The sequence below is a fragment of the Molothrus ater genome, chromosome 12 (genome assembly GCF_012460135.2).
Source record: "Molothrus ater isolate BHLD 08-10-18 breed brown headed cowbird chromosome 12, BPBGC_Mater_1.1, whole genome shotgun sequence".
NCBI lineage: Eukaryota > Metazoa > Chordata > Aves > Passeriformes > Icteridae > Molothrus > Molothrus ater.
Window position 1 is genome coordinate 7945764 of NC_050489.2, and position 20622 is coordinate 7966385.

Sequence of the window (20622 nt, forward strand, 5' to 3'; positions counted from 1 at the left end):
TGGTCTGCTTTTATAATTACAATATTGTGTAATACAATACTTCCTTTGTACTGCAAACCGACAAATACAAGGATGCAATCAATTTTCTAAGCATCTCTAAATTTGAAATGTGAATTGCTATTTTTTTTTCCAAATTTGGAAACTTCTTAATAATTGTTTCATTTTTGTTAGAAGATAACTCAAAGTACAACAACATCTAGACCTGTTTTTAAAGGAGCTGTCTTTCCTGACACATCTTTGAACATAAGCACTCCTTTCGAGTTCAGTACATTCACAAATAGCTCAATTAAGAACAGTATCACCAATGAATTGACTACTGGAAAGAGACATAATTTACCAAACATACAGAAATATAAGTTTTACCATAGCAATTATGCATATCAAAAGATGACACCTGTAATTAATCTTAAAAAGATACAAAAAAGAGAAAAACCTGAATTACAGAAAAGAAAGTCATATTTATTTAATGAAAAACTAGAAGTTAATAAAAATTAGCAAATACACAAAAAATATACACAAACAGCAGCAATACTATGTAGTGACTTACAAAGGGGGGGTGGGGAGGAGAAGGGGAAGCAGCGGCCAGAGACCAGACCGCTCAACATGGCTTGTCAGTCAAAGGGGGAGGAAAAAAACACAAACAAAAACACGAAACAGTATCCTTTTCAACAGTACAATCAATCTACAAACAAGTTTTAGAATTATTTTACAACATTTCCTGTAGAATCAATTCTTAATACAAAAGATGCCCATTTTGGGTGTATATATATTTTCAGTGGTTTACTGTTGACTTATTTTAAATATATTAGTTACTACATGCAACTGCTTCCTGTAATTTAACAGCCTTTCCTTTTATTTACCTTCATTTATGTCTACCCTCCATCTACCAAATAATTTGTCTGACAGTCAAAGATGGTTACCCTATTTCTGCTAAATTAAATGCAACGGTTTTAAACACTGGCCTGAAGAGGTTTGATTGCCATTTCAACACATGGATATAGTTACGTTGATGCCTAAATTGCCATTTTCTGCAAAGAGCTGTGCAATGCTGGTGTCAAAGACTAGACAGTCACTATTCATAATGGCTGTTGCAATTCCCTCATGAATGGATCGAGGAGTTGCTTCCCAAGTCAATCGCCGCCTATGCCCGTTTAGCTCGAGTCGATAAGCAAAGTTTTCTGCTTGCTTGCGCGTTCCTATCAGCTGTACAATTGCAAAGAACTGCTGGTGACCATCATACTTTTCCTGTTTCTCCAACACTAGCATGAAATGAAAGCCAAAACAAGACTGCATCATAACCCAGTCAACAGCACCAGGAAGATTAATGTCCGTGGCCAGGAACACTATATCTTCTCCCTGCAGCGTCGTAATTGACTTATGCTGATGCATCAGGTGCGGCATTACAGCATCCAGAGAGCCTTGCCATTTACACGAAGCACCGGGACAGGGACAGGAGTAAGGCCTAAACTCACACAGCTCCTCATGGTCTGCTTTTTCTGTGTGTGGCAAAGTTATCTCGCAGCCGGAAGAGGCATATTTACACGGGAATAGTACGGAATTGGCAACTTTCTCCATGGCCAGGTTACGGATGGAGCCCAGCGGGCCTCGGCAGGTGGGGCAGCACGTGAGCTTGGGGCGACAGTTGCTACAGACCAGGTGGCCACTCTGACACTGCAGGATGGGTGGCAGCACATAGTCAAAGCACACGGGACACTCAAAGAGACTGGCCAAGTCATTGTTGGAGGCTGTGGTGCCCGTCAGCGCGGGCACCCTCTGCGATGGCGTGCACTTGGAGGTACCTGTGGGTAGTGCTGTAGCGGTCTGACGGCTCATTTCTGCAACACAACACAGAACACACAGTTCAGATCTCACCACACTTCACTGCCATGCATACAGCATTTCTGAACTCACAAAGCTTCAAGAGACAATAAGATACCAATGAAAGCAAAACCACCCACAAACCACCCCCCAAGTACTACAAACTGCGCATCGGTATGTGTAGAGCCGTTGTGCACATACGGCACAGACACTTGCATGACATCTAATCAACGAGTGAAGAAGTTCTGCTCATTGTTCTAAAGTGGCGTTTACCTACTGGAAGCTGCAAGGGAGGGGAGTAAAAACATGCTAAAAATAAGATGTTTGTTATTGTTGGTTTGTTTTTTTAATATTGCATTTATGAAATGCTTCACCCAGATCACTTGTACGGATCAACTCTGTGTACGGAACAATTCTAAGCTGTTGTGTATGAGAAATGAGGCATTTTTAATGGAAAAAAACTATCTTCTGGATGTGACCTTCTCAGTAACCATGCTTACAGTGTAATTTATTTTTAAAAAGTTGAAAAACGCAGCTCAGACAATTACTACCCTACTTTTTTCCCAGGATAGGACAGTGACTCTTCATTTTCATTACTTTGCTACTGAGGCCCACAGCTTGTAAAGCACAGTCACTGCTTCAGCTTCCTTTACTAAACCATTTGGGAGAATACCAGAAAAAAAAAAAAAACCCAAAGCAATTACTTTATCTAATTTCCCGAATAAGACTAAAAATTCAAACTTGTTAAATTTGAGAATTCATTGTACCATGTAAATACTCAGACATTTTCAGTCCCTCTTGATGAAGTTCTATGTTCAGTGGAGCTCCTACTGAACTTCTGCCCTCTCCAGTGTCCCCAGACAAAGGTGACAGCTGTCTGACCAAACAGCTTGCTCAGGCATTCCACAGATGTGGAACAAGTACCAACCATATTTCTTAACATGTTATGTTTTCCTGCACTTCTAACTCTCCTCCTTCTTGTGGAAAAGAAATTACTAGCACTATCTGAAAAAATAAACACAGTTTTGAAAAAATAAACCATACCTTTGTAGGTAAAGGGCAGTTAAATAAAATGCTATCCAAAATTGGCTTCTGTTGCACAGTACAATTCTCAGCCACCCTAAGTGCCTCTCTGCGAGTACAACCAGCTCTGGATCCGTCACGTACGTATAAAGCTCTCAAAATAAACCTCATCTTTAATCTCCTTGCTATTTGACATGGGAATATTAGGCAATAGGCAAGCTTCCCATATTTAGCATCATTTCACCCACAAACTTATTCATACTTGGACCAGACAGCTCAGAGCAGCATACTGTGCATGCTTTTGCAAGACATGCACTGTTCAGGGCACAAAGCAGAGGAACTAAGAGATCCCTCCTTGCAAAATGACTTAGTCCTTGACATTTAAAAAGTAACGAGAGACAGACAAGTCCAAATTCCTCTACAGAAGTACCTCTCCCCAGAGCTAGAAAAGTGTGAGTGTCCAAGATATGATTCTCAGACACTGATTTTATGAGTCTCACAAGTTCCACTGCCAGCATCTTCCTAACCCACCAAACTCTTCCTTCATCTCAGTCTTGGTGGTCTAGCAATACTTGGGAAAAACAGCCATGCAGCAGTTTTCAGTGCTGGGCCATAACCGATCCTGCAGAGATATGAGAAGAATGTTTGTGTCTTTTGGCTCTATCTTCCCACTATGAGGCATTCCAGCTTAGATGAGAAGTTTAGGATGTCTGTGACAAATCAAGCATGTGTCCTGGGGCAGTGATGCTGCACCAGCCAGGGCACTGGAGCAGCAAGGCCTCTGCCAGCTGCCATGCACTGTGTCCCAGCAGCTGCAGGTGGGGGGCACCCTGCAGTTCTCTGCTCCAGAACAAACCATCGGACACGGGACAACAAACCAATGCTGATCACACTGATCGCTCGGGAGCAGCTTAGAAATAACAAGCATATTCATATGTAAAATTCTGGAAGAAGTTTCCCTTCAAATATTGCAAACACACACATTTCAGAAAAAGCTGTGTGTGCTTCCTCTGGCCTGACCCTGTACATCCTGATCCAGGGATCCTCCACAACCTGCAGATAACGCTGGTGAAAACCACTGCGTCAGACCAGTTCCCTGGGCAGCCTGACAAGCTGGGTGAGCTCTGCTGTCTTTAATTACACCTCGCTGAGCCCGTGCAACAGTTAAATGAAGCAACCTACCAACTTTGTGAAAGACCTTGTGCACAGATGCACTTCCCACCTGAGCTTTCTAAGGTACAGAAGCACGGGAGAACAGAACTGTGTTAGCAGTGCCCCTGTGTGAGCAGCCTTCCCGCACACCTTCCACAACACTCACAGGAGCGGCACTGGAAACGAGGAGGAATCTCTGAACCAGACCACTGGGATTAGCATGCAGGAAAGACACTGCATAAGGCTATAAACTGTAATTTACCAAGCCTAAACCTGCCCAAAGCCTACATTTTCATCACTCTTGTTAACACAAAGATGAATAATACATCTTTTATGGCTATCTCAAAAGTTACAAGTTAATCACAAGCAAAAGTTTTAACAGTGGAATACATTTAACCCACCAAACTATGAAAACAATACAATTACAAACCCAGGAAAAACAACTACAGAACTGGAGATAAAGTTTAAATATATTTTTGGTTACAAATCCCTTACTCCAGGTAAAAACACTTATATGCAATATTTCCTATTTCATTATCTTTATTTGCACACATTAGGAACAAGTTTCTAAGCAACAAGGACAAACTAAGGTACACTAAGGTGTCGTTTTCAAGAGTATTAGGTCCTTTAACTCCAATTATCAAAAAGACTGTACATATTCAAAAAGATTTACCCAACAGTAAGAGTGAAAAGGGGAAAACGCATCTGAAGATTTCCTAGCTCTAAATCAAGAAAAGCTGCTCCTGGTAACATCTAGAACGCACCGACCTGTTGCTAAAAGCATTCTCGACACTGTTATGGGAAAGGTGGCATGCACAGGTTACCGAGACCTCCCGCGGGACTCAACTCAACAGCTCCTACAAGCCCAGCTCTAAATACCGCGCATAAGGCAATGCAAACGGCGCTACCTTTCCCCTTGCAGGTTTTACTCCCCGGCAAGCACGCAGACCAGACGCCCTTCCAGGAGTACGGCCCGCTGGAGGCGGATCTGCCCGTCATGGGGCGCGGAGGAGCTCATGGCGCGTCCGCGCAGCACAGGCGGGCTCGGGCCGCGGGCCGGGCGGGGACGGCGCCGAAAGCCCCCGCGACACCCGGGGGGCCCCGCGCGGCGCCCGGATGTCACCGCCCCGGGCGGGGCCCGCCGCCCCCATGTGCGGCCGCGCTCCGGCCCCGCGCCCCAAAATGGTTCCCCGAGCTTCCCCCGGCACTGCCGGCGCGGGACGGCCCCGCCCCGCCCCGCCTTCCCGCCGCTGCCTCCGGGGAGGACGCGGCTCGGCCCCGCCCGCGGAACCGGGAGCCGGCCCCGCCCTTCCCGCGGAACCGGGAGCCGGCCCCGCCCCGCCATGGGACCGAGATCCGGCCCCGCCCGCCCGGCCCGGCCGCTCCCCCGCATGCCCGCGGCCCGGCCGAGCCTCACACGTGCGCGCGGAGACAGCCCTCGCCTCCCCCGAAATAACTGCCTGAAAAAGCGATAGCCTCCATTCAAAACTCTTCTAGGACATGAAAATCACTTCCTCCTATTTCAAGGATATTCCTCAGATGAGCATTTTTCACTATGGATCTGTAAAGCCCTATTCAACAGGAATTTTCTCCATTTGTATAAATATTATTCGATTAGGCAAAAGCATAATCTCAAGGAAAAGAGATGACCAACAGAACTAAAACAATGTGGCATATATGATTATCTACTTGGACTATTAAAAAATTAGAACAGGTAAAAGGATAAAGCAGTTGGAAGCCAAGCCAACACGCTTGCATGAGGCACACGCTTTGCTCAGAAAAGCTTAGACATTATGGAACGCTGATGTAATGATGGTAAAGTCATGGAACTAACAAGTTTCAGTGGAGGCAACGGAACAAACACACGGAGATAAACTGTTGAGGTCACATAAAAAGTAAGGCTACAAAATCTGAGTAAAGATAATTATCTTTAAAACGCTTTCCTACTATTTGAAATCCAAGTCCTTTTCAAGAAGATTTTTATCAGCACTGCAAATAATGCCCACTTGCTACAAAGAAAACCTGCACAACACTTGATACAAGGCTTCCTTCAGTCTCACCCGCAACCGTGCAATACACAGCATCCCACCAGGTAAGAGTCAAGAAAATTTACACGCAGAACAGAAAAGCTGAAGAAAAACTGCACAGAAACAGCTTTTGAGGAACTAAGAGCATGTGGCGAGGAGCCACCCCTCGTGCTGCTGCCCCGTGCTTGGCTGGCTGCACTGTGCCTCGGGACAGAGCCTTTGGGACCCGGACACAGAACCAAAATGCTGGGGGAATGGAAGGCACAACCAAACCACTGGTTAGAATGCTCTGCTGAGGCACAGGTGCACAGAAAGTAGTCTGAAGAAGTTGAAAAAGATCGTGTGCCTCATGTGCCAGGGAGTTATCAATGATAAACAGGACTAGACTGATTCTCTTCCACTTTCTCACCTTACCAAGGTGTTAGCACGATACACATTCTAGAAATCACATCTGTGCTTCACTGGAATGCAGGGCACCTTTGACAAATTCAACTTAGCATCATCCACTTCTCTCATATCAAACAGCACATCTTCTCTCATATCCTCACCCATATCAAATAGATTATACTTGAGTTTAGCATTTTAGCTAGCTTTTGAAAGGGTAACTGGATATTAGTTTGGGAGAAAAAAACCACATAAAAGTTCTGTATAGTCATTGTAATGGCTGGAAGGGGAAAAGTCTCATATAAGAGTAATAAAAGGACAGAAAAAAATTTATCACAATTGTCTGTATGTGATGCAACAAAATTTTTTCTACAACATTTCAAAACTAACTGAGTTCAGGAACTTCCACTCAAAATCCACTCTTAATGCATTACAGCCACCAACAAAGTAATAGAAAACCTTTCATCTTTTTCAACAGTACATTCATATTTGAGAATAAGACTTTTTTACACACAATACTGCTAGAGAGCACTGGAAACGAGAATAGGATGAAGTTGTGAAAAACATGTCTTTTTCAAGACATAACACAAGCCAAAGAATGTCAAAACCCAAAAGCTAAATGAAAGGTTGAAAATACTCATTAAACATAAAACATATCAGAGAAAACATTGCCAATATTTTTGAAGAAACTACTATTTTTAATTTTATTTAATTTCAAAGACATTTTAGGGCCCAAAGCTTTGCCTTTTGCAGTGTATCAGTTTCTCTTTCCCAGCTCTTGGGAGATGTTGGATCCCAAGGGCCTGGCATGGTTAGGATCAAATGCAGGCCTGGACACACATGTGCACCCCTGCTCAGACACAGCCTCTGGACCTGCTGGCCTACTTCAGAATTTTTAGAAGACAGCTCATGACATAAATTATTAATCAACTATATAATACAATTTAGTCTCTATACACTCTGGTTTTGACTAATGAATTAGGATTTTTTTTCAACCCTTACAGACACTCTTTTCTTTGGTGCCCTTAACTATGCTATTTGTTTTTTCAGACACCTCAGGGCTTCTCTTTTCCTGCATAACAAGCAAAAGCTAGATCAATCCAATGTAACAGACTACTATAAAATGAGACCAAGACATTCCCTACCAACCCCATTTTCCAACCACCAGGAAGGGAAATCCCAACAGATTTATATAACCATGGAATTGTCTTTGTGGCCAGCACTGCAGTGAGTCCCCAGTCCCTGACACCCCACGTTTCTGACGTGTCCCACCCGTTCCTCGTGATCCCCAACAGAGCCATGGCAGTGCCTGTCCTGACCCTCTCTGAGTTCAGCACACCCCACGTGGCAGATGCAAACACAAACACAGCCATGGAAACACCAACAGCATCATTACACCCCCAAATCAGAGTGACCTACTTCTAACTCAGTGCAGACACCTGACTTTGGTAGCACTGATTGACTTCTGCCTCATTGCTGTTGCTCTCTATTTCTCCTGTGGAGTTATGCTGGAATATTCAACATCAGCCCAGGAGAGGTTTTTCCCTAGCTGTTAAACATTTTCTTTCCAACAACTTTAAAAGCAAAAATTAGGAAGGAACAGTATCCTGTAGAAGACATACAATGACCACATCAAAATCACTTTAGTAACCAACTACTATGACCAAAGTGTTCCATTTTAAATGCAACAAAGAACTTCATCAATTCCAACAAGTGAATAACCTGTTCTCCATTCAAAGAGAGCTTCAACATCCACCTTTGCACAGAACACTGGAGCCCAAGCTGCTATGGTACTCCAACCTTGTGAAGGAAGACAAGCTGAGGAACAATGTTCTGTGAAAAAACCTGATAAACCCCCAAGTTTCATTCTGAAACTATGTACAGCTGAACAAAAATACAAAAAATACAGGGAAAAACCACTCTTTAAATACAAAACAAAACCAAACACTTGTATTAAAAAGATCATGGACCACTTCCACATTGGATTTATCAAGCCATGTACCTCTGCTCTCCCTGTTTCTTCCCCTTCCAGCCCTAAACCTCTTACCCCAAAACTTGGTATTTTAAAGAGAGCAAATTCTGCTCATGTGCTGGAAGTTGACTCCCTGAGCACGTTAAAATGCCTGAGTTCCCTTGTCCACAATGCCCAGGCCAGGCTGCATGGAGCATTTCCCAAACCCTGTGTCCCTGCTCTGAAACCCAGAGCACGTGTTAGCTTTTCAGAGAGCAGCAAAGCCCAAATGGCCCCCAGTCCCTAGGGGGTACACAGATTTGACTGTATTTTTCTTTTTTAAAAACAAGCTTGTCTTGCTGTGACACTGCCAAATCCCACCAGCAGAGAGGTATGAAGCTGGTGAGAGAGAAACACTGCTCCAGGCTGTGCCCTGCACTGCACCTGGTGGTGCTGTCTGACAAGAGCCTTCTTTTCCCTCCTTCCCCAGCTCTGTATCCCCAGTGCCAGGATCAGCAGGCAGCCAGTGGCCAAGCTCTCCCTGCCACAGGACACCCAGAGCTGCCCCCACAGGGACCCCACAGCATCATAACCACGGGATGGACCCAACCTGGCACCTGTGCCCCAGGAGCCCTCTGAGAAACCCAAAGGAGCGTGTCTGCCTTCAGCCTGCTTTCTCAAAATAAGGATGGCAGAAACCAGAGAATCTAAGAAACTAAAGAAAATTTCATATGAAAAATACAGATAACTCTATGCAAACTAAGTAACAGGGAAAAGATTTTTCTTTTATTTTCAGTAATATCTAGTTTCTGTTCATTGTGCACAGAACCTTCACTGTGCACAGAACACACTGAACTGAGTTGTATCAGAATCACCCTTCAACCTTTCAGTCCAGTAATATCTATAAACACAGGGAGACAGCTACCTTTTTAAAAGTTCTGGACATACAATGCTGCAATAGAAAGTAAGGCAGGCACACAGAAGGATCAGCTACAGAGTGAACTAGTAAGAGCAACAGAAAAGAGGAAAGCCAGGTATTTTTCATGCTCTAACACATACTGCCATTCAGAAGTCTCTAGACAGGAAGCACTCAATTGTTCTACAAGGCATCATAGATGGGCTCTGTATACAACTACACTCGATTGGATTTTTTTTTTAAAGGAAAGAAATAAAATAACCAACCCCCGTGTATAAACATTAACAGCAAATCCTACCATGTGTGTCAATTTGGGGGCTGTGTTTCTTTCCTCAGTCTGATTTTGCAAACCCTTCAGTGCATGCTGTAATTGCCATGCAATGTTGCATCACCATTCCTGTGTCTGTGGCAGACACAGGGAGGAGGGTGTGGCATGGAAGCTCTTACCTGAATTCAGTAAGGCTCAGCTAAAAGAAGTACCTGGACTTTGATGTGTCTTCACTTACCAAGTCTTTCTGTGTTAACTATTCCAATTCAAATTCAAGACCTATTTTATGCTCAATATTTTTCCTGCATAACTTAACAGTAGTATGGAGCAGACCATCAAAATAACTAGACCTAATCAAAGAGACCTACAAATAAAGACTGCCCTACAGGAGACTGACCCATGACACAGAAAGCCCCTCTGTAGGTCAGGACAGGATGACATACATTGACTACTTTTAAAAAGATGCCTCCATCTTGTCAATTCCTTAGGTTTGTACATATTTCCACTTTAAATAATCATTTCTTCTTGGGATCCTTCACTTGCTCTGTATTTCTGTATGCAGCCCTGATGACAGTGGAGTCTGTGTAAGGTATGGCAATCTAAACTCAGGAGGGCAAATATGTAGGGGAGGGCTTGGAGAATCAAGATACTTATTGCAGAGTCAGAGTACAGACCAGTGTGCCACAAGGTATGTCAGGTATGGATCCTACACAAATACATCCAGCATCACAGAACACACTCTAGTGGCACTGGAAGTCTAACTTTTAATACCTCAGAAATTACTAATTTTTGAACCTCTGGTACTAAACTACAGAATCCCTAGTCTGAGTGACAGTTTTTACAAATCTGTTTTTTTTTAATAATCTTCAAAAGCAAGAACTATTAGAAGAATGTCTGATAAAGATAATGCATTCATTTTATCAGAGACACACACCACAAGGAGAATAAAACACACAACATTTAAAAGTAAAGGATCAAGGCTGTATTTTTAAAATGGACATTTCCAAATTTTGGAACTAAAATTTTCCTACTATGCATACTAATTCAAAAGGAAAGCTGTGGCAATGTAAGGTGGGCCACAGGTTTTTGTACTTTGTTGATATACCACAGGTAGAAAACAGAAAGAACTGAGCTTAGACTATGTAAGACTTTAGTAAAAGAAGTACAAAACTACAGTGGGACTTTTGCATTTCTGGTGGTTCCACACTTTTCAGTACTTCATTTCTTTAAACTCCCATTTTCTGCATGCCTTGTGTTTCTGGAACTTATTCTTTGAAGCCCATGTGCCTCCATTAGAACCAATTCTGTTTTATTGCAGTGACTTAGCTTTTCCCCACTCATCAATTCTAAATCAACTATTTCTTGTAATATTGTTGCATGAAAATTCAATTGCCGCAATAATTAGTATTTTTAAAATCATTATTAAAACGTTAATCAAATTCTCAAACTCGGCTACTGACAACTCTGCAGCCAAGCCTGGTTACACAGCTGCAGAGAGCAACAGTTCTACAGCTTCTGATCAAACCCTCAGGTTTAAAATGCAGCTTTAACTCCCAAATAAGAGCAGGCCCAGGAAATGTCCAACCTGAGCACAGAGCAGAGTGGGTGGAGCTGCTGCCGCCACAGCCCACCATGCTGCAGGAAAAGCCTGAGCATTCCTTGAAACCTTAAAAAAAAGCCAACCAAACCCACGATCAGTGGTGCAGAGCACAACTCTGTGGCAAGGGAGACATGGGGCTAGTTCCTGTTTTGTCACGAGTTTCTGAGTCACCACAGGCAAGTACTTCCCTGACTTTTACAGGTTTGAAACTACCACAAGTAGCTGTCAGTCTGACAATTAATGCAAAAAGGAATGACTTGATAAGGATACCAAGTTAACCTTGTTAGACCCTATTCAAATTTACCTCAGTTTAGTAATAACTGAATATCATTACACACTAAAAGACACTGTTAAATCATTTAACATCTCAGTTTTTGTAGTCCACCATTATCAGACTTCAATCACTGTTTACTTTCAAACTCCTGCTCACATATGGATAACTACTCATTCCAGTATTTTGTACATCAAAGACACAAATTATGGAAACATTGGCAACACCCTTCTCACCACCTCTACTGTATCTAATCTGAAGGCCCTCCTGATTTTATGAAAAGTTAAGTAACCTTTCTTTAGAGGGATCCTAGAATTATCAAAAAAAATTCCCTCAGCATCTTTTGTGAAGCTCCAAGTACCCAGATTGTCAAGCAAGTTATTTAAATTCAGAAGAAAAAAAAGCTCTTGGGCAAGAGAATTACATGTTCTTTTATTGCCATTAAATTCTGATCAGGTGCATCTCAAATGTCAAGTAAAATGTACACACTGTCTCACTTATTTGTATTGCTTGGGAATTGCTTCATGGCATACAAAATTAAAATTCTGTCATAATCACTCTGAAGTCAGGCCTGAGTCTGCACCAGAAGTTAAAACACAAGATAATATAAATGGTTTGGAAATGACAGGAGTAGACATATTTTTCTGCTACTTCATGTTCTCTTTATCTGCACTTTCTAAATTCAAGACCTATCACTGTCTTTCTCTGCAAAAAATTGTCCTCTCTTCTGTTATGTATTCAAAATCAAAACTTGAGTCTGTTGCAGTGCTGAATCTCTAACATCAACTCTTAGCCATGAATCACTGTCTAAAGCAGAATAGAAAATTCTGTCTAAAACCAGAATAGGCTGGAAGATCAAGCATTCAAAAAAATGAGAAATAAAAAAAATAAAGTTTCATAGGCAACCTTACATCTACTTCCCCATATGTACATTATAAAACAGCTTTCAATGAAATCCTCTTTTTCCCTACACTCAACTCCATAAGTAGATGAGCACTTTTACATGCATGGGAGAATTACGACTGTACAAGGAACAACAACTTTTGTTTAAGCAGATACATTAGTTTTAAACAAAACTGTTTAGGTCAGCAGCTGGTTTTAATATGAGCAAAAGTGCTCTTAAAATTACTGTTTTATAGGTGCTGTTTTGGAAGAATGTCCATGTTAGCTTCTACTATGGAATGCATATGTTTTATCTGTAAAATTTCCTTTCTAAATAATTAGACTTGACCCAGCACAAAGCCACACTAAAATTTCATAGTACACCATCAACATCTGCCAGCCAAATGATTCCCTAGTCACACCTGTGCAACCAGTCTCCAAATTACATCCTTAGGGCACTTGTGCAATCACACAGATATCGACCATGGAGAGATGAACCCTACACAAATTAACTCCCAACTGTGCTGATGCCTTCATGCACAGAAAGGGGGAAAATTCCTGTGAATGAAAGCAGTTTTATGACTCTAAAGACTTTTATATAAATACATGTGCATATATATTTCAAAATAAACAGTCATTCAGAAACCAAAATGTTAGCTGAGGAGAGCATTTTTACAACTGTTACAAGAAGACAATTGCACATGCACCTAGTGAGACAGAAAGGATCAAGACTTAAGGCTCAAATAAAAGCCAAAGTGATCAGCTTTAAACATGAGAAGTTTTTCTTTTACACCTTAAACCAGGGTCATACAGGTATCACACAAAAATGCAAATGATTTTCAAAACAACATTAGGTAATTTAAGAAGATTAAAATATAAAAACTGTAGCAGACCCCTGTTGGTAAAAAAAAAAGACAGAAGGTGATGAGGTTTCAAAAAAAATAAAACAAGAGTCCATTTTTACAGAAAAGAGTTACAGTCACTACCTTTCAAAGTAGCAACATGCCATATTTTAAAGGTTCTTAAATATTTTAATAGCACATCTAAGAAAACTGCTCAGTTGCAATATTTCTTAAGAGCTTTCACACAGCACTACAAGAAAATGGTTTATCTATAGCATGAATAATGTCCCACCAGACACAGGCTCCATGACACCAGGCACACACACAGGGGACGCTGGAGTGTAATTCCACCATTTCCACAACAAACAAAAGCAGGCTGCCACCAAACAGAGTGGTTGTGCTCCCTGGTTTTCTTTCTCTTTAAGGGAATGTATTCAACAAGAGCAGTCTTGCACAAGCACCTGAGCAGCTCCCCTGGCAGCCCAGGAAGCACCAAACCATGTGGCAATGGAGGGCCCAGCCATCCTTTCTCAGCTCAGGGACCCGAGTGCAGCCAGAGTGACAGAGGGTGGCACCTCCTGCAGCAGGGACAAACTCACTGTCCCACGGTGCCAGCTGCCCCGGGAAGGGCGTGGGGAACAGTCACCCTCTCCTCACAGGTTCACTTCTCAACTGAACTTGGGACTGAAACTGCTCCATTTCACATCCCATGGGAGCAGCAACACTGCAAGCTAACGCTGGCAGCCCAGCAGGAACTGCACCCTGGATGTGCCACAGCCTGTGCAGGGCTCCACCTGCTATGATTTCTCCTTCCTAACACTCACGTGTTAACAGCAACTAACCACATTTTTTAGGAATACCACTGACTTTTGAAAAAATCATAGAAAGAAACTTTTAAACCCCACTTCAGACTAATACCTACATCACACTTCAGCATAAAACACTTGTACCAAGGTTTACAAAACAGATGCCTTGTATTGCAGTTGTCATCCCCTTGTAAAATATGTAAGACATATAACTTTCCCTCATGAAAGATCTGTAACACAGAGCAAACAAACAACAAAGGTAAGCCTTTTAACACATGCATATTTCTAAGCTAGACACCAATTCTAGAAATTTTTATGGAATTTATTTTCAAGCTTTCCTTCTTGCAGTTTAACACCAAATCGCTTTAAAATACTCCTACTGCAGTTAAAACCTTCACACAATCCATACATTAGCAAAATGTTAAGAATAATTTTCCTTCAACATACTTCATCTGAACCTCTATTTGAAAGTAACTCTTACAAGCAGTGGCATTCTAATGCTCCTCCTTGACAGCATTAAAAAAAATCTTGAAAAGTGACTGTTGTCTTTCTTCAAAGACTAAATTACTTTTTGCTCTGTTCAATACTATGTGCAAGAGTTTTAGAAAAGAACCTTAGAATATTTAAAGACTTCATGTCACTGTGCTGCTTTTGCTTTGGTTAGAGTTCATTTTCTTTGCAGTGGCTGGGACAGGGCTGTTTTGGGTTTGTGCTGGAAGCAGTGCTGATAAATACAGATGGTTTTGCTATTGCTGAGCAGCTCCTGCACACAGTCAAGGCCTTTCCTGCTTCTCACATTAGCCCAGCAGTGGGGAGGCTGAGCACAACACCTTGGGAGGGGACACAGGCAGGACAGGTGACCCCAGCTGAGCAGAGGGATGCTCCAGACCATCTGGCATCATGCTCAGCAGATAAAGCTGGGGGGAAGAAGAGGAAGGGAGGATGTCTGGAGTGATGGCATTTGTCTCCTCAGGTAACCACCAAGCACGATGGAGCCCTGCTCTGCTGGGGATGGCTCAACACCTGCCTTGCTCATGGGAAGTGGTGAAAGAATTCCTTGATTTGCTTTGTTTGTGTGAGCAGCTCTTCCCTCACCTGTTACACTGTCTTTACTCAATCCAAGAGGTTTTTTGCTTTTACTCTTGCAATTCTCTCCTTGATCCCGCAGGTGGGGAAGTGAAGAGAGAGGCTGTGTGGTACTGAGCTGCCAGCTGAGGTTAAACCACCCCAGCCACACAAACCACACTTCAAAGAACTTCTCTTTCACTTTTAAGGAGTGGATGAGTAATTTTTTAAGCAGCCAAGTTATCACTACACTCTCCTTGTTTTTCTTCACGTCCAGCAAGGTCATCAATTGCTTTGAGAAGAGATAAAAATGTGTTTCTGGATAAGGCAGACCAAAAAAGGGAAAAGGTCATCAACTGTCTATAGAGCAATTTACTGCTCTTCTTATATCAATTGCCCAGGTAATTTTATAATTAATTTTCCAGGTGCAAGAGGACAAATATAGATTTTATCATTTAAGTAACATTTTACTTCCTCTCTGAAAACACAGACAACCTCATTTTTCATATTCAGCTTCTATAAAGAAAAACAAGTTAAAATCAGAAGTGGACCATTTGGTTAGCTGTAATTATCTAGCACTTTATCTGATTAAAGTATTGTGGAATTAGTAACCAGATCTCTCCTTATTCCTATGATAACACAAAGAATCATCATTTTGTACAGTCACTCAAACAGGCATATATGTATAACAGTTGTCCTGGCCATTACAGAAACGTAGTATGCAGTTTGGGTCAGAATTAGAATCTCTCTCTCTCTCTCTAGTGGTACAAAACTTAAAGACTGTTAAATGGGGCATTAATGCTGGCTTTTGTGTTCCTTAACTCCACTGTAAAGTTAACAGCTGAATGTACCCTGGCATATCAAACAACCCCAGGTCACTGACTTAGGAAGATTTTTGCTTACATGCATTTAAGTGCCAACAGCAAAATGTCAGGTAAACCTGAAGTAACAGCTCAGTACTTATGCATATCTCCCAATTTCTAGCCCACAATGTGATACTGTACACAGAAAACACACATCAAAATTACATTTTTACCATGCCATTGAACATTTAGGAAAGGAACAGTACATACACTTTCAAAAAGAGTAACCTGCTTACAACAAATTTTTCTTACTAATGAAACATTCTTATTAATGAAAGCATTTTATTAAGGCAACAATTTGTCTCTGGTGTGTATTTTGTCCAAGTAAAAAAAAAAAAACAACACAAAAAAACCCAAAATCCTCTTACTATTTTTTTTAATTACAACTAGTTTTCCCTTTTTAAAATGCTGATTTCCATTCAAAAACCAAAGTAACAGAAAAGCAAAAAAAAAAAATCTGCATCTACAACGTTCATGACATTTAAGACTGTAAACTCTGGAGCTGAGATCCTGAGCTTCAGGCACCACGTGATGGCTGAGATGAACTCGAGCCTGCCAACATCCTCACTCCAGTGCGGCTGCTTTCTGCAGCAGGTAGCACCGACAGCACTGAGCAGGAATTCAGGTAACCACAGGCAGCAGCTGCAAACACAGAGCACACTCTGGCCTTCTGCAGACTGGCTACATGCACCACAACTGCAGAACTGAGTTCTTTATGTGTCAAGAATTTCAAATATCATTCATTCACCTTGACTATTCTGCTTCAGTTTAGCTCCTGAAAATAAGCATTAAAGAAAAAAAGGCACTAATAATCCATTTGGCAAAACTCAGTCCACCTTTCAAAGCTGTCAGTTCCAAGACTAACAGCACTGCTACAGAAGAAAAATAAATCAAAGTGATTCTAACTTAAAATTAAGAACATCCTATTTCTGATGGCAGTTGCATGCACAGTCCTCCGGAATGTTTCATCTGAAGACCATAGTTCATAAAACTGTCCTACTTGATTTCTCTGAATTTTCTGACCAAAGAGCTGCTTCTCCCATGAATATGGGCACATGCTCCCCTTTTCCACATTAGAGGCACGTGTCTGACATTTCAGCAGGATTTCTTTCTCAATTCACACAAAGCAAAGAGCAGCAACTCTACTCAAACCTAAGTATGAAAAGTACTCTTGCTATTTAAAGTATTCACTTTCCTTAGTTCACACCTACTTAGCTGGAGCCGCTGAATTTCTGAGCTAACTCCTCTACTACAGTCTAATTGGACTATGGCATTAAAACCTTATCAATAGAAATGGCACAGTAACAGTTCAGCCACTTCATCTGGACATGCACTTTCAGGTCAAAACCACCCATCATTTCATCAGGTTCAGAATTCTTAGGTGACAACAGATTTCTAAAATTGTATCACTGATGGGTAGGTCTTATTCTTGTGCTTTCCTCTATGATTTTTCACTGCTGTGAAAAGGGCAAAGGCTTTTTAAGAACATTAGTTTCCATTGAAAAGAACTTAATTTTTAGCATTTGGTTTTTACTTCAGATATACTCCTCAAAGTAATTTTGTGCAACGAATCCAGAGATCCAAGCTTTACCCTAAAAACCTCTGTATCAGTGTACCTGCACTCCAATAACTGAAATCTTGCAGACCAGCTTGATTAAATCAGGGTTGAGAAGAGTCCCTTCCATTTTCCCTCCCCCTCTGGAATGCACCGTGCTAGTCTCAGTTTAGAAGGGAGATAAACAGACAACTGAAACTATGTCCCGAGCGTGGAATATCCCATGTCCTTCATGACCTAGTCCAATTAGCTATGAGCTTCCTAACAGACACCCATGTGCCACCTTAAATAAATTAAATCATTTTATCTACTTATTTAGACTATGAGTAGGCTGCTCAGAGACAAGGCAATATTCACCCAGACTGGCTGAAAAGGAGGGCGCAAGCAGAATATTGGAGAAATGTTGTATTCATGTAAGCATAAAATAAAAGTGCCACCAGCTCAACACTGGAAAAGAAACTTGGTTCTTCTCCTGAAGAAATACTTGAGATGCTTTGCCTTTCACTACAAACGCTGTTTTCTCCCGTCCTTTTATAACCGTGGAGAAGGGGAAGGCACGAAGGTCCTCGGCCTTTTCATCTTTGAGGGGAATCCGTAGGATGGGCAAAAAACCTCCCTCCCTCGTTGCTCTCACCGATTAGGTAAGAGCGAGCAGCCCTGTCGGTAATGCCAGCGAGGGGCACCCAGCGGCACATTTACCCCGGCAGGCAGCCCGTTCCTGCGGCGGCCGGGCCCGCCGGGAGCTCGCAGGGGCCAGGCCGCCTCCCCGGGCCGCGCCGAGCCCGCGGCGCTCCCCGAGCACAAAGCGCGGCGGGGCCGAGGCCGAGCCCACAAAGGGGCAGCCCCAGCCCGGGCGGCGCAGGCCCGGCCCGGGCCGCCGCCTCCGCCTGCACACAATGGCCCGGCGGAAGGGCTCGGGGCCGCCGCTCCCGCAGGCCCCGCCGCGCTCCGCTCCCCTGAGCCGCGGCCGCCACTCAGCACCGCCCGCCCGGGCCGCGCTTAGGCCGCGCAGGGGCCTTGTCCCGAGGCAGCCCCGCGGCCGCGCCGGGGCCTCCCGCGGGCGGCGGCGGGGCCCGGGCTGGGGCTGAGGGCCGCGCGGGGCCGGCCGCTCCCGCTGCCCCTCGCTCTCCCCACGCCGCTCACCTGTGGGCGCCGGGCAGGGCGGGACCCGCTGAGGCGGCCTTGGCTCCCCCGATGGCGGCTCCGTGCGGGCCGACTAGCGCTGCACCGCTCCGGCCGAGACGCTCCGTGCGCGGCCCGAGCCCACCGCGCGCTCCCTGCCTCCCTCGCTCGCTCGCTCGCTCGCTCCCTGCGCCGCGGGCACGCGCCAGCTGCGCCCGAGCGATCCTGCCGCCGCCTCCGCGCGCGCGCGCTCCACGGGCGCGCTCCCGCCGGCGCCCCCCCTCCCGCGCACGCGCACCCGCGGGCCGCGCTCTGCCCCGCGCCCGGCCGGGAACAAAGGCCGCGCTGCCCTCCGCGCCCCCGGCGCCGCCGCCTACCCCGGCCCGGCGCCGCCGCCTCTCACCTGCGCCGCCCCGGGGCCGCTCGGGCCCCCCTCAGCCCCCACGGGCCCCGGGAGCTGCCGCGGCCTCGCGGTCGTGGCGGCCCCGCCGTGCCCGGGCAGCGAGGGTCGGGCACCGCGGGACCACGCGGGGACTGTCACAAGGGCTCGGGATTGTGTTGTAGAAAATGAAAGAGCCCGCAAAGGGGCCTCTCGCAGAAAGGCCGGGAACGTCCGGCACGGGGGCATTCTGGTGCTTTTAATGGACTGCTAAAAACAAACCCCTCCTCCAGTCTCTGTTCAAAGACTTTGTATAATTCAGGTTAGGTCCCCATCCAGCAATGCCCTAAATACAAATGTAACTTTCAACACGTAAGCTGGATGAAATAAATGTAATTACCATTGTGCTTGCATACACTTTGTTGGATTAGGACCATGCTCATTTACTGAAGCTACTCAGAGGTTTGCCAGAGGAGAGACACTGTTTATTTTCTTTTCAGTAAAATATTTAAAAATATGTATTTGCTGTCTTGTTTCCATTTTCTGAATGACTGAAGCATTTTCTTGGCCAGTTTAATTGATTATCCAGATGGTTCTCACTATCATCCTCATTCCTTTTGATGACCAGTAAAGCACTTCTTTTTGTATAACATTCCCATGTTGAATCTGCCAAGTCTGCTCCTATTCAGAGAATTTTGTGATTAATTTTAAGGCAGAATCTCAGAGATCACTGTAGTGATGCAGTGCAATATGTACCAAATGCACTCTTTAAGAATCCTCCCAAGTATAGATAATATCAATTATTTATTGTCAAAGGATGGCCAACTACAAGAGTTTAACTTCTTTGCACATAATTTCTCCCTGCACACCTTGTAGCTATGCAGTGGTTATTAAGCCTTTTGCTTTAAGTATTCATGAGGAGTGATACACATGGCAATGACTGCCAACTCATAGTTGGGCTGACTTATTGAATACTTAAAGAGATATGATTAAGTAAAATAAAATTATTTTTGTCCTGGATAGAAAGGATACAATCCTGAAGCAACATATTTTCAATACTGATACCCCCACCTTCAATTTTAGTACAGAGTAGTGCTAATCATTTGATGTATTTTTAAACATAGGGAGGTCTATTCACCAGTGGAAGCTTCTAAAAAAGGTACCATCCTATAGAGAGCAAGGGAAAAAGCAGCTATAATAGTAGCAGTTGGTATTTTTAGAGATGAGAACCACAATGCTTATCAGTTCCGGTAATCTGTGTGGTTTGTACAAAGTATCTGTGTGGTTAACACTTTGATCCTGGAAACACACACTTTTGCTAAAAAAAGACAAGTCCTGTATCAGATCGATGCATTGCTGGTTGGTCACTATGAAACAACAGCGTACAAACACTTGCTTTTCCCTGAGTGAAGCTAGTTGCTTGAGCAGTGAAGGTAATTAAACCCTGTTTCTAATGGGATTTTCTTCTCTGACTTTGCCACAGGAGCCTCCCAATTCATTCCCCTGTTCCTGCTCCCCCTGCAGTGCCACCAGCTTGCCCACCTGCCCTAAGCCGGGTGGCACCAGGGCTCACAGTGCCTGTGGCTGCAGGCGCTCCAGAGGGACAGCCAAGGCAGCTGCTGTGCTCCCAGCACTGCTCCCTCACCCAGCCCACTCTGCCAGCCCTTCCAGCACACCAGACTCAGCAGCAGCACCACC

At 43.9% G+C, this 20622-nt stretch overlaps 1 protein-coding gene across 3 annotated transcripts; it reads right to left on the reverse strand.

Moving 5' to 3' along the window:
* Positions 1–438: 438 nt before the first annotated feature.
* Positions 439–19070, reverse strand: SIAH1 (siah E3 ubiquitin protein ligase 1). 3 transcript variants are annotated; one of them, XM_036390368.2, is made up of 2 exons: positions 18949–19070; positions 439–1835 (listed from the first exon to the last, which is right to left on the reverse strand). In XM_036390368.2, exon 2 carries the CDS (start codon positions 1831–1833, stop codon positions 985–987), a length of 849 nt encoding a protein of 282 aa, XP_036246261.1. In that variant the 5' UTR covers positions 1834–1835; positions 18949–19070; the 3' UTR covers positions 439–984. The 3 variants fall into 3 exon arrangements, with proteins under 3 accessions (XP_036246261.1, XP_036246260.1, XP_036246259.1); XM_036390367.2 differs by lacking the exon at positions 18949–19070 and adding an exon at positions 18567–18736; XM_036390366.2 differs by lacking the exon at positions 18949–19070 and adding an exon at positions 4902–5125.
* Between the last annotated feature and the right edge of the window lie 1552 nt (positions 19071–20622).